The sequence below is a fragment of the Eleutherodactylus coqui genome, chromosome 6 (genome assembly GCF_035609145.1).
Source record: "Eleutherodactylus coqui strain aEleCoq1 chromosome 6, aEleCoq1.hap1, whole genome shotgun sequence".
NCBI classification, from domain to species: domain Eukaryota; kingdom Metazoa; phylum Chordata; class Amphibia; order Anura; family Eleutherodactylidae; genus Eleutherodactylus; species Eleutherodactylus coqui.
Genome location: NC_089842.1, coordinates 86,157,943 through 86,172,222, shown reverse-complemented (window position 1 = coordinate 86,172,222; position 14,280 = coordinate 86,157,943). Strand labels below are relative to the sequence as shown.

At 44.0% G+C, this 14,280-nt stretch overlaps 1 protein-coding gene across 1 annotated transcript in view; it reads left to right on the top strand.

The window, feature by feature from the left end:
- Positions 1-13,264, top strand: part of CADM4 (cell adhesion molecule 4) — a 337,496-nt gene extending 324,232 nt beyond the window's left edge. Inside the window, exons 7-9 of the mRNA XM_066607102.1 lie at positions 383-555; positions 6,736-6,864; positions 7,512-13,264. Of these exons, the coding sequence (XP_066463199.1) occupies positions 383-555; positions 6,736-6,864; positions 7,512-7,621 (412 nt within the window). The 3' untranslated portion in view covers positions 7,622-13,264. The remainder of the gene's footprint in view (positions 1-382; positions 556-6,735; positions 6,865-7,511) is intronic.
- The last annotated feature ends 1,016 nt before the right edge of the window (positions 13,265-14,280 follow it).

Below are 14,280 nucleotides of genomic sequence, written 5' to 3'. Positions count from 1 at the left end.
GTTGGAGAACATTGGAATGGAGCATAGGCCAACCAGAGCTGTTCCCCTGACTATCAGTACATTAAGAGTCCCTAAGATTGATATGTACACTACTGTATGTATATGCCAACTGTTGCACACCTCTTTCAAAGCATAGCTATGTTTATGTCCATCCTAGCAAAAATCAACTAAATCTCCCAGCATACCTTGCCAAGTTAGATTGAAAAAAATATCCACCCCAGGATTTATGCTCTGTACCCCACCCTAGCCTGTAGTCCTTAATATGGTGCCAGCCTCCTCTCTGAGTAATCCTCTTTCAACCCTTAGGTCAGGGCTGCGCACTTTGCATTGCTTTATGGGAATCAGAGCATTACTGACAATAAATATATTCTTGTCCTTTCAGGCCGGATGACATAATCTGGAGTCGTCTTAATGACACATTACCGGAACGAGCACAGGTCCAGGGTGAACTCCTCACCTTCCCATCTCTCAGCCTGCAAGACAATGGAACCTACACCTGCCAGGTCTCCAACAAGCATGGTCGTTCCTCTGACCAATATGTGCTGGTTGTGTATGGTGAGTAGTGGGCATGGCGCCAGTGGGGGTTATAGCGGATAAAGTGGATGCTGGCAGGAATTCAACTTTATATAGAATTTAATTGTGCATATAGATCAGAGATGATGATTATTATGGAGGAGCTGTATCTTGAAATGTGGAGACTTAGTCTGGACAGATTGGCTAGGCAGCCCAGATAGGTGTTTAGGACCTCTTAGCTACTTGGGGGCCCAATGCTTCTTGTATATTAATTTGGTTCTCACAAAGCATTAATCACAGAACTGTGCAAAAGTTTTAGGCAGGTGTTGAAAAATATAAAGTAAGGCTGCTTTACAAGACAGAAGTGTTATTGCTCATTAACAAAATGCAAAGTGAATGAACAAAAGAAAATGTAAATCAAAACAATATTTGGTGTGACCATCTTTGCCTTCAAAACCGCTTCCGTTCTTCTTGGTACACTTGCATACAGTTTTTGAAGGAACCCGGCAGTTAGGCTGTTCCAAACATCTAGGAGAATTAACCACAGATCTTCTATGGATGTAGGTTTGCTTAAGTCCTTCTGTCTCTTCATGTAATCCCAGACTGAATGGAAGATGATGAGATCAGGACTCTGTGGGGCCATATCATCACTTCCAGGACTCCTTGTTCTTTTTTACACTGAAGATAGTTGTTAATGCCATTGGCTGGATGTTTGGGGTTGTTCTGCTGCAAAATAAATTTGGAACCAATAAGATGCCTCCCTGATGGTATCGCATGATGAAGTATCTGCCTGTAATACTCAGCATTGAGGACATCAGTAATCCTCACCAAATCCCCAACTCCATTTGCTAAAATGCAGCCCCAAATTTACAAGGAACCTCTACCAAGCTTCACTCATTATTGTAGTGCTCTGCAGTCATTTGGTGAACAAACCCTTCTTTTACAGACAAATATTACAAATTTTGCCCCCTCATTCCAGAGCACCTGCTGCCATTTTTCTGCACCCCAGTTCCAATGTTTTCGTGCATAGTTGAGTCACTTCGCCATATTTCTACATTGAAGGCATTACTTTTGGGCCTCAGATCTTCCATGAAGACCACTTCTGGCTGGGCTTCTCCTAACAGTAGATGGGGTGCCTGGGTGCCACTGGTTTCTGCCGGTTCTAAACTGATGGCACTGCTGGACATCTTCCAATATCCCTTTCAAAAGGGAAGTAAGCATGATGTATCTTTCATCAGCTGCACTGTTTCCTTGGCGACTACTGCATCTACGGTCCTCAACGTTATGTGTTTCTTTGTGCTTTTTTTGAAAAAGGTTAAAGAGCTCCTCTTGAATCCCCAGTCTGCTTTGGAATCTTTCTATGAGGGCTCTTTCACATGAGCGTATATTGGCCGCCATTATCACGGTTGGCTGATATACGCTATGATCTGATGCATTGGATTCCAATGCATCAGATCACATGGCTGTATTCCCGCAATGTAAAAGCGCCCGGCCGGCCAATATAGCACCGGGCGTTTTTACATGGGGCCCAAAAGATAGTCCTATATTTTGGGCAGAAATACGTTGGCCGCTGCATGGGCTCCTATGGGAGCCATGATAGTGGCCGGAGAAGGGAGGTGGGAGGGAGTTTAGCAGCGTGACTGCTAAACTCCCTCGCTCTTCTCTCCTCTCCTCCGGCTAATTGCAATGTGAGAGGATGGAGGCAGAGCTAAGCTCCCCCTCCCTTTGTCCGCAGCCAGCAATGGGAGAAGGCAGGACAGGGAGTCGCTTACCTTCGGCCCTGCTCCACCCCCTCACTTTGCAATCAGCCGCAGGGGAGGAAAGAGGTGGTGAGCTGGCAAGGGGCAGGGAAGGGGCAACAACATGTTGGCCTCGGCCCATGCCGTCGAACAGACGCACCAACGTTAGATTTGTGCACCCGTTCACAAGTTGTTACACCTCACATCGTAGCTGTAACAACGGCAGCCGATATCCGCTCGTGTGAAAGAGCCCTGAGAGAGATGTTGCTGATGCATTACAACTACATTGTGTCTTGTTGCTGTGCTCAGTCGTGACATCGTTAATAATCTGTGACATGAAACTGTCTTCCACAGCCTCACCTTTGTAGCAGAGTTTGGCCCTTGTCACCCAGTTTTAATCCTCCTACACAGCTGCTTTTGTTTCACTTAAAGGGGTTGTCCCGAGGCAGCAAGTGGGTCTATACACTTCTGCATGGCCATAATAATGCACTTTGTAATGTACATTGTGCATTAATTATGAGCCATACAGAAGTTATAAAAAGTTTTATACTTACCTGCTCCGTTGCTGGCGTCCTCGTCTCCATGGTGCCGACTAATTTTCGCCCTCCGATGGCCAAATTAGCCGCGCTTGCGCAGTCCGGGTCTTCTCCTCTTCTCTATGGGGCTCCGTGTAGCTCCGTGTAGCTCCGCCCCGTCACGTGCCGATTCCAGCCAATCAGGAGGCTGGAATCGGCAATGGACCGCACAGAAGCCCTGCGGTCCATGAAGACAGAGGATCCCGGCGGCCATCTTCAGCAGGTGAGTATGAAGACGCCGGACCGCCGGGATTCAGGTAAGCGCTGTGCGGGTGGTTTTTTTAACCCCTGCATCGGGGTTGTCTCGCGCCGAACGGGGGGGGGGTTTAAAAAAAAAAAAAACCCGTTTCGGCGCGGGACATCTCCTTTAATGACTGTGTTTCAATTTACATATGAAAATGATGATCATTATCACCTGTTTGGTATAATTGGTTAATCATACACCTGACTATAATCCTACAAAATCCCTGACTTTGTACAAGTGAACCTAGAAGAACTGATGATGATTTGAAGGCAGAGGATGGTCACACCAAATACTGATTTGATGTAGATTTCTCGTTTGTTCATTCACTTTGTATTTTGGTGATTGGCAGAGGTAATCTAATAAGACTTTTATTTCTTACTTGCAGCATTGTTTTCACACCTGCCTGAAACTTTTCCACAGTACTATATATACAGGAAATATAAACAAAGTGTATATATAACTACCTGTACGGAGTGTTGTGGCCCCTTGAGAGATTAGACTTTGCGTTTAACCTGTATTTATGCTGTATTTTCTCTTGTATATGACTATATTTTGCAGATGGAATCTGGAGAAAACCTTGTGGCAGATTTATGAAACTGTCTAAAAGAAAAACTGTTTTAGTTGCCCCCTGCAGCCAATCACAGCACAGCTTTCATTTGATCAGAGCAGAATAGAAAATGAAAGCTTGCAGTGATTGGCTGCTGGGGGAAACTAAGACCGTTTTTCTTCTAGACAGTTTCATAAATCTCATGTTTTTAACTCGTTTATTCCTCCTATCACATTGTTATGCGACCTGGACTTCTTGTTCTTAGGATTGTGGTTGATGTCTACGCTCTAACAAATACTGCGTTGGGGAACTTGACGGTAGCTGGCCTTAACTAGCCTGAGAATAGAAGGTGGTTGCTCACATGGACTTGTGGCAGTAGGTGGATTTAGAGATGAGTAAGAGCTTTGACAAGGAAGGTTAGCTGATGCCGGAGCCAACCTGGCTGCAAGCACTTTCCTCTGGAAGAGTGCAGGGTCGGATTAAGGACTGGACATGCCGCACCAAAAAAGAAACAAAGTCAGCACTTGCCAACTATAAGTCTATAGGTGCACGTTACACCGTGGATGCAACTAAACAGAACAAGAAGAAACACATGGCAACTGCAATCATATGTCCTTTCTATCAGAAAAATACATAACTCGAGTATATATACTAAGCACATTAAAAATGCAAGGTTCTTAGTATATAGTTTGATCAAAGTATATTGGCCCATCCACCAATGTCCATGTTACCATGTTTATGGATGGGTCCTAGCTAGAGATGAGCGAGCCTACTCGAGAAGAGCGATGCTCGCTCGAGTAACACCATTACCGAGTAACTGCTTAGTGATCCGAGCAGGCTCGGGTGGGCTGCGGGGGGGGGGGGGGGGGGAGCGGTGCGGGAGGAAGAGTGAGAGAGATCTCTCTTCTCCCCGCAGCCCACTCGAGCCTGCTCGGATCACTAAGCAGTTACTCGAGAAGAGCAATGCTCGCTCAAGTAACTGCCTTAGCGAGTAGGCTCGCTCATCTCTAGTCCTAGCACTAATACCAGGCAGTTTAATTATAACCTGGGAAAGATGGCTTCCTACCTTTTGAGCATACATCTGTCTTGGGCCTGAGCCAACAAATGTAACCAAGAAAAGTAGGATCCCTCTTTATATGGTCCAATTTAAAGGGATGTTGGTGGATGGCCAACATACTTTCATCAAACTATATACAAAGAACCTTGCATTTTTTAATGTGGTTAGTAAATATCCTAGAGTTATGTATTTTCTTGATATAAAATGTATTTGTGCGCTGTTACCTTGTTTTTTTCTGCTTGTTCTCTTTAGTCGCTGCCACGATTTAATGTGCACCTATAGACTTCTAGATGGGAAGTGCTGACTTATTTCCTTTTTTTGTGCGGCATATACAGTAGTGGAATTGTGGCTGCCTCCGCTATGTCATGCACTACCTTTTTACCATCTGCCTCCTGTCCCTTTAATTAGACCATATAAATTGGGATCCTACTTCCCTTGGTTTTATTTGTAGCCTCAGGCCCACGAGAGAGAGATGCTAAAAGGTAGGAACTAGGGATGAGCGAACATACTCGTCCGAGCTTGATACTCGTTCGAGTATTAGGGTGTTCGAGATGCTCGTTACTCGAGACGAGTACCACGCGGTGTTCGAGTCACTTTCATTTTCTTCCTTGAGAAATTTGCACGCTTTTCTGGACAATAGAAAGACAGGGAAGGCATTACAACTTCCTCCTGTGATGTTCCAGCCCTATCCCACCCCCCTGCAGTGAGTGGCTGGCGAGATCAGATGTCACCCGAGTATAAAAATCTGCCCGCCCGCGGCTCGCCACAGATGCATTCTGACAGAGATCAGGGACAGTGCTGTTGGTGCCGGAGCTGCTATAAGGAGAGCGTTAGGAGTTATTTTAGGCTTCAAGAACCCCAACGGTCCTTCTTAGGCCATAGTCAGAAATCGCAGATCGCACCTATGTGCGATCTGCGATTCCTGTTCTCTTCTCTATATGCGCTCAATGGGGCCGGCGGCAGCAGCGCTGACCCCATTGAGAACATATAGAAGACAAATCATTCTTCTCTGCCACAGCTGTAACAGCTGTGGCAGAGAAGAACGATGTTTGCCCATTGAATTCAATGGAGCCGGCAATACAGCAGGTTCCACTGAAAGCAATGGGCTGCCGGCGATCGCGGGATGAATTGTCGGGAAGGGCTTAAATATAGAAGCCCTTCCCTGCAATTCATCCAGAAATGTGTTTAAAATAAAAAATATATATATATACTTACCTTGTCCCGGCAGACTGAGTTCAGCGCGGCCGGCAGTGGGTGTGAAGGGGGTGTGAGTCAGACCTGCCTCTGATTGGCTCAGGCTGAGGCCGCGCTGAACTCCGTCTGCTGGGACAAGGTAAGTATATATATTAGTTATGTATGTTTCTGATAGCAAATATATTTAAGTGTTGTTACCATGTGTTTTCTGCTTGCAAAAATTAAGAACAGTGACAAAACGTGGTTCTGGAACAGTTGTGGGGATACATTTATTGAAACTGTGACCGGGGCTGCGGGCCACATGTGTGAGACCATTAGGGACAGATAGAGGCCAATGATCAGGCAAGTATGGACTCATTGGCACGGGCATATTGCGCTGTATTTTCTATGCGAGTAATACGCAGTGCTAAAACCCCAGTGGTTTACACTGGGCCATTCAGACCTGCACTTTTTTTCCCCATTGTTGGCCAGCTTCTAGTAAGCATAGCACATGGTATGGTTACAAATTTGGGGACACTTTGATGTAATTTATTCAAGTGCTAATAAACGTTGAGAAACACTGATATAGAAGATCATATTAGGAAGACCGCTCCAGTACATAGCAGAATGAAGCAACCATGAGGGTTGTAGCAATCTGGTATTCAGTAGCCAGGGTAGACATTCACCATGTTGGTCATCCTAACTGGTGGAGAACCTGATGGAATGGAGGCTCATGGTACTCTGACCATGTACTTACCATAATGGGTTCATACATACTGAATCGTAGAAGAATCACGAGCTCCTGTGATCTACACTAATATAATCTAGTAATAAATGGAATATTGATGTCATCATTTCATACCTGATGTTTTTATTGTCTTCTACAGACCCTGGAGCGATCATTGAAGCTCAGACTCAAGTCCCTTATGCGATCATAGGTGGCATTTTGGCACTTCTGGTCTTCCTCGTAATCTGTGTACTTATTGTCATGGTCTGGTGTTCTGTCCGGCAAAAAGGTAAGAAGGGGATTGAGCTCTAGACTGTAGTGCGGAGCACACCACTTTCCTGACCAATAGGGGGATTGATATGCTGTTCTTATTAGGATACTACACAGACTGACCTCTAAAGCAATGGTTCCCAACCTGCGGCTCTCCAACTCTTGCAAAACTACGACTCCCAGCATGCAATGAGAGCTAGAGAGCCACAGGTTGGAGATCATTGCTCCAGTTCTCAAGTCCTCCCAACAGGTCATGTCTTCAGGATATCCTATAAAAAGGACAACTGTTGCAATGTCTGAGACGCCGACAATAATTACATCACCTGTGCGATACTATGGAAATCCTGAAAACCTGACCCATTGGGGGGCCTTGAGGACTGAAGTTTGGAGACCCTGTTCTAGAAAATAAGTAGTTAGTACACAGTCTTGGCACTCTTCAGACCATAATGTTATGTCTCCTTTCTCCTGCCAGGCTGTTATATATATTTGCTATGCCTTTGCACACAGATAGAAGATGACAGGGGTACATTTACTTCCATGTGGCTTTGGGCGGTTGTCAGTAAATGGTGCCTGTGTCCTTTGTATGCCCCTAAACATCTGCCTACACATATCAAATCAGTCTTTGCCCCCACCTCCTTCTAACTTCAGTCTGTGACTCTTTCATAGGCTCATACCTGACTCACGAAGCTAGCGGACTGGATGAGCACGGAGAAGCCCGAGAAGCATTTCTAAACGGAGGAGAAAACCACAAGAGGAAGGAGGAGTTTTTTATTTAAGAGAAGACAAAAAAACAAAAGACACAGAAGAAAAAAAAATCCCAACACAGTATTAATAACCTGATTTTTTTATTTTATCTTATCTATGGAGGGTGGGCAACGGGGTAGTAGGAAGGTATAGAGACGACATAGGAGAAAGAATTAGCCTTGCTGTTGCAAGGGGGTCGGCCATGTTGGATGCTGCTGAGCTCCTTACAACTAAGGGAAGGGGTGGGGGGGTCATTGACTTGATTTAGAGGACTGACCTTGATGTATGCAAGATAAACACTGCAAAGGTCCCTGAAACTGGAAGAACAATAAGTATTTTTTTTATGGGTGGATATTTACAAAGGAGCAACTGTAGAGATAGGAAAGGGTCAAAAAAGGGAAACTGTACTGTATGGCTCAACTGAGACCCATGCATTCATACACACATGCCTTGATCCATCACCAAACTTGATGCTTACGAATTTTGAGTCTGCTGCCCAGAATATAAAGCCCCTGGATTTCCACGCACCTCTAGGACATGAAAAGGAAAGGTGTACAGAGACAGGGCAGTGCCCCTAGTGATGGCCTGGATAACGAGACATGGGTGCTCGGTGATTTGTGCCAATGTGGGCCCACTATTAAAAGCATGATGTTTGTTTAATCACCTTAATTAGGCAGAAATCAGCAAAGCTCAAACCCCAGCAAGGAAATGAGGGCCGACGAGGGAGGGGATGCAGCCGTAAGTCACAGGTTTAAAAGGGAGAACATGAGTGATTCGAGGAAACTGAAGGAAGCAATGGGTGTGCTGTAAGCAAATCCGTGTACTCCGTGCTTATGCCCATGAAACCAGGCCGGTCACGTGGAGGGAGCTGTACCCATCCTCCTTGCAGCACTAGTAGCAGCAGAGGAGGGTGTTCAAGAAGGGGTTAATTTTAATGACCAGAAATCTTGGCCTATGTAGGGTGGGTGTCTGTAGAATACCCCAATGATTTTGCTGCAGGATTACATACAGATACAGATGTAGCCATCTTTAACATGATTGGTGCATCGCAATAACTCTGTTTACAGCATTGTAGCACATTGTTGTTAACTTGACATTTGCTACATCTGTATATGATGGAGTATGTAGACTTTTGCAGCCATTGTTTTTATTATTATTCCAATGCATCTAAAATATTGAATGTAGCAAAATACAAATAAGCGATCGTTTTGTGTATACAGCTCCCATAAAGACTTACATGTCACAGGGCTTGCTTGTAGTCTAATACTGAAGTTGTCCCGATGGATGGAGAAGCGTAACAACACATTGTTGTATGATCTGACTACATACAGGTGTAGTCTGTAGCCAGGGAGATATGTAGGGCTACATAGAGGCTGTATACTTAAAACGGTAGGAGATTTTTAGGCAATGTGATGTGCAAGGCGTTTTTCTTTTAGCTGTTTTGGAGCAATAAACAAGTGGTTGTAATGGTAGATTTAGTCTTTAGTGACTTTTCAGACTTGGGCCATTTTATTGATGAGACTCATGCAAAACTGTAAAAAAATTATTTTTGTTTTTCTAAATTTTGCCATGTGTTGCTAAAAGCAAATGCTTTTCGGGCCATGAAGTACACCCTCCCCATGAAAGAGAAAACACCCACCATCGGAGCTCCCACTTGAGGCACCGTCAGCTTTTCCAGAGTCCTGAAAAGTAAACCTTCAATGAGTGCAGGCGATATACCTCCTTTTAGATTTAAGAAGTGTTTTGTTCCTCCAGCCCTCTGTTGATGGGGTTATCTGGGACTAGAAAAGGGATCTCCTATACTGTTCTAGGCACAGCACCACCCTTCTCTATAGGTGGTGTCTGGTATTGCAGCTCACTCTTATTAAACTGAATGGAGCTGAGCTGCAGTTATAGATACGGCCTATGGATAGGGGTGGTTTCACCTCTGCTTGGGGATTCTACTTTCCTGCTCTGTTCGGGGAGCAGGAAGGGGAATCTCTGCGGCTGAACGGTTCCGTCCCTGGAAGGAAATGAACAGCGCTGGGCAGACTTCATTGACTATAATGGGGTCTGCCCACTTTCTGCCCAGCTTTTGGATGGAAGCAAAGGCGCTGCATGCAGGGATCAGCCGCTCAGGATTCTTGCAGATTAGCTGATTCATCGGCCTGCTGTCAGTGCAGCGTGGCAGGATATCTGTATCGGTAGTCAGGGTCGGAGGTGTAATAGAAGGCATTGCTTCCATTGATTACAATTGGAAAGAAACTTTTTACTACACTTCCGTCCCTGACCAGCGATGTGGACGTCCGGCCCCACTGCACTGACAGCGGGCCAGAGGATCAATGAGGATCGCAAGTGGCAGAACCCTGCCGATCAATTACTAATAACCTATCGTAAGGATATGCTATCCATTGTAAATGCCCGGAATACCTTATCAGGGTAAGCTGAACTGGTAAATGTATGTATACACAGTATGTATAATATAGGAGCCAGCGGCAGACGGGTATTCGAAAAACCAAGAGCGAATAAAGACAACAAGAAGCCATTTACCTCCACAATCCAGAGCTGCCTTGTGCTGTAATTGCCGAGTCTGTGGCCTTCTCCAAATGATTTATCTAGAAAAGATGGTTATCTGGATCACAGGCCGGGTGCAGCTCACATAGTTTTATTAAAAGCTTGGGTTATTTTATGGCATTTTTGGGCTGGGGGTGCAGAGGGAAGACTATTAACCTCATCAAAGCCCTGGAGACCTGATGCCCCCAAAGACGGCAGCACTGCTATAACAAAGCTTAGACGTACAGCGCAGAGTATATTCCCACTGATCTGCTATAGGCCACACTCATAGAGGAACATTGCATACTGGTTCTTATTCGCACCCTTACACAAAACAAGGAAAGGATCCAACACGTTTCTGCTTGCAGCTTTTCGTGTGACTAGAGGATGAACTGCAACATGCAGTAACAATAGCATCTGAACCCATCACACATTTCATGGGAGCAATGAGTAGATGGGATCGCTAAACTCTCTTCATATTGCACATCTTAAAGACTGCCACAATATTGTCCCCCTGTGAATGCAGGCTGAGGGCAGAGGATGATGTGGATGATGCCTACTCCCATTGAAAGTGATGCCTTTGTGTGCACAATAGAGGACACAATGGTGAGCTGCCCTTAATCCACTGTTATTTATTGTCAATACATAGGAGAGTGGAATTGGTTATTCTTTATGTATCAAGAGGGGAGTATACTGCAAAAACTTTCTTTACATTTACCCCCTGCTACTTTAAGGAGTTTCCCACTATAAGCATTGATGACGTATCAATTCATCCTTGAGTGATTGTTGAGGTCCACCAATCATGATAGAAAACGGGGGATGTAGCAGATTTGGGTGCTTCGTTTTTTTAATGATCCAGTACTATTTCTGCATTCCTTGTTGTAGGGTAATTGGGGTCCCCCTACTCCTACATTGCTTGCATGTGGGCAGTATACCATACCAATATACTTATGAAAGAACTACAAAGCCCCCTGCTACTTCTTTAGGCTACATGGAGACATTTGTGCACACATTTGTAGGCTTACCGCCTGTGCTGATTCATAGGGTCATTTTAGGACTCCCAGCCTGTTTTTGAACTACAAATTCAGTATGTACTGGTAGCCTTGGATTAATTAGGGGGAAAAAAATATTTATTTTCTTCTATTTTATCTACTGCACATTTTAAGCTTGATTTAGTGTTTATTATAGCATAGGGAATGATTTCCAACCTGTGGAGTTCTCCTTGTTTCAAAACTACAACTCCCAGCATTCCCTGACGGCCCCCATGTTGTAGTTTTGTAACAACCGGAAAAGGTCAGGGAGACCAATGCTATAGACAAAAAATAATATTGCAATATAAATCTGTCAAAACTGAGGAGGACCTCTTGGTTTATTTATTTTGTCCTGATTTTGAGTTTATAGTTTTCCTTAACATTCACATCCAAAGATACATTAGCAATCCTTTTTAGAAAGCAGTGCATTATGGGAGTTCACGTGACAGAGCTAAGCTATTAGGTCACATGTCTGACAGCAGACTGAAGCTTATTTGTCTGTTTCCAATGGCAACCAGATTATTTTTTTCCCAAGAAGTTCTGGGCATTAATGAAAGTAAAAAAACAAAAAAGTGCATACTCAATATCTTATGTGAAAAATGTTATTAAGGAGAAAATACTGATTCGATTTACCCTCCTTCAAATAATTAATCAAGGACATGTGTGTATGAAGATGAATGCAAGGGGTCCAGGTAGTTTTAGCCTCATCCCTCCCTTGTAATACTCTTAATGAAGGGGGGGCGGGGCCTAGCCTGATTTTTTTTTTTTTTTTTTTTTTAAAGTACAAAATCCGAAGAGCCCAGAATAAGGGGTTGGGGAGAAGTGGGGGTGCCACATTGATTTTTGCTACTGTATGTACCCACCTAGTTATACAGTAGAATATGGTTTCAATTGGCTGCATTTTGATATAAGCGTGTCTAGTAGGCGGAGCTCCTCATAGTTTGGGTTGGGATTATAAAGCAGGGATATGTCCAATCAGTGTCTGATCCCACACCTTCTGTAGAATTCATGATATTTATGAGACAGTTGGGAGCCAATGAACTGCTTTGTAACCATTTCCTGTTTGACAGGAAGTCATTGACTGGGCTGTGTATATTGTCTATTTTTTTTTCTCATGGGGGGTGGGTGGATGTTTTTTATTCTCGCAGTGCCGTGTTATTTTACCAGAAATGTTTAGATTTTTTTTTTTGGTTCTGTTTCTTAAATTTTTTTTATTTTACCCCACTGTCTCTTTTTGATGTTTATCGTTAACTGTAAAACCTTTAAAAAAAAGCCATGAACCTAGGGGAAATTAATATATAAATATATATATGTAAATAAAACTATAGTCAATTCTGGAGGCAGGGGCAGAGGGTGCCGCCATCACGTGAAAAAAAAAGAGAACACTCACCCACTCGACGTGTACTGTGCCATCTCTTTATTTTTAACCAATTGCTTTAACTCTTTTGCTGTTGGCAGAGACGCCCCCGACTCGTTCAGCAAAAGGGCTAATTGCTTGTCAAATAACCGGCCTAAAAGCCATATACTTTTAACAGCACAATGTCCTGTTCCACAGATCGAGCGGCCACAGCAGCACAGAGGGAAAACCCTTCCCCCATCTCCGGCCACTGTCATATGGCGCAGGAAGTGTGGGGGCGGTAAAGCCAGAGAGGCCAATGATTATTACGTTCTATTTTTGTTTTCCGAGTCTGACGACTGTGTCCAATCTCATCCATTATCAGTGTAGACGGCCTCTCCGGACCGAACCCAAGACCTGCTTCGTCGTTTCGCAAATGTGGACTCTGGTCTTGTCGTGGAGAGAGAGAGGCAGAGGGGGGATGTTGTTCCTGCCCCGTATTTTGTGTGTGAGGGCGGGAATAGTAAAGTTAAGCGGGAAAGGGGCTTAGTGTATTTTTTTTTCTTGTATTTTCCCCTCTTTCCTCTCTCCCTCTCTCCACCACTCTTTGGTCTCCTCCATTATCCTCCTGTCATCTCACAGCCTGTCCGGAGCACCAATTTTGTACACAATGTACCAAAAAGAACAAAAAAAAATAAACAGATTAAGAATCGGACAGATTAAAAAAAACTAATAAGAAAACTGATAAAAAAAAAAATAAAGTTCATGTTTAGTTATTTTCTTGTTTCGTCTGTGTTTTTTTTATTATTATTGGTAAAATCTCAATTATTACAGAAAATTGAAATTCTATTTTGCAGTTGCAAGAAAGTCAGTGAACCCTTTTGAATTACTAGCAGAACACAATCTGATTGAACTAATAACACACAAGCAGTTATACCGTTCATGTGGTTTAGGGTGCCTACCCACTAGCGATATTTTTTCTTGCGATGTGAGAGCCATGATTATGAAAGCGTTGATTTTCAATGGTTTCATACTAATTTGTGATTTTTTTTTTTTTTTTCCCCTCCAGCCTCGCAGCACAGAGAAAAATCGGCAATATCGCTCATTACTTTCAATGGGGCCAGCGGCAGCAGTGCTAGCCCCATTGAAAACAGAGGGAGTATATCGCGGACTTCTGCCACAGTTGTGACAGCTGTGGCAGGGGATTCCTTCATACCTGCTGGGACCACTGGGATGAAGGAATCCTCTGCCATAGCTGTCATAACTGTGGCAGAAGACTTGGATGCTATCCCATTGCTTTCAATGGTGTTAGCACAGCTGCAGCCCCATTGCAAGAAGTGGGTTGCAGGCAACCCCCACAGCAATGATTTTCGGGGAAGGGCTTGAAATATAAGCTGTATGGCATTATTTTTTTTATAGGAACCAATTTTGGATACTTACTTTTTCTGGCAACTGTAAACATTCTATTGTAACTTAACATGTTTTTTTTTTTTTTTAAATCCAATTTTTATTGGTATAACATGTTTTTTTTTCAGGAGTGAGGAGGAGTAATCAAGCAGTTCAGTATTGGGCCTCCTTCACACGGGCGACACGGCATCACCACGGGAAAATCGCTGTGATGTCACATCGCTGGTCCATGTGATATCGCTGCGTCTTCTCACAGCAATACCGTGATTTTGTAGCATCACATATGCAAGGATTTTGGGGCGGGTGGGTGGGGCTTGACCTATTAGCCCTACCCTGAAAATAAGCTGTAGCTGAAGAAATAATGGCAACTTTTTGACTCTAGAAA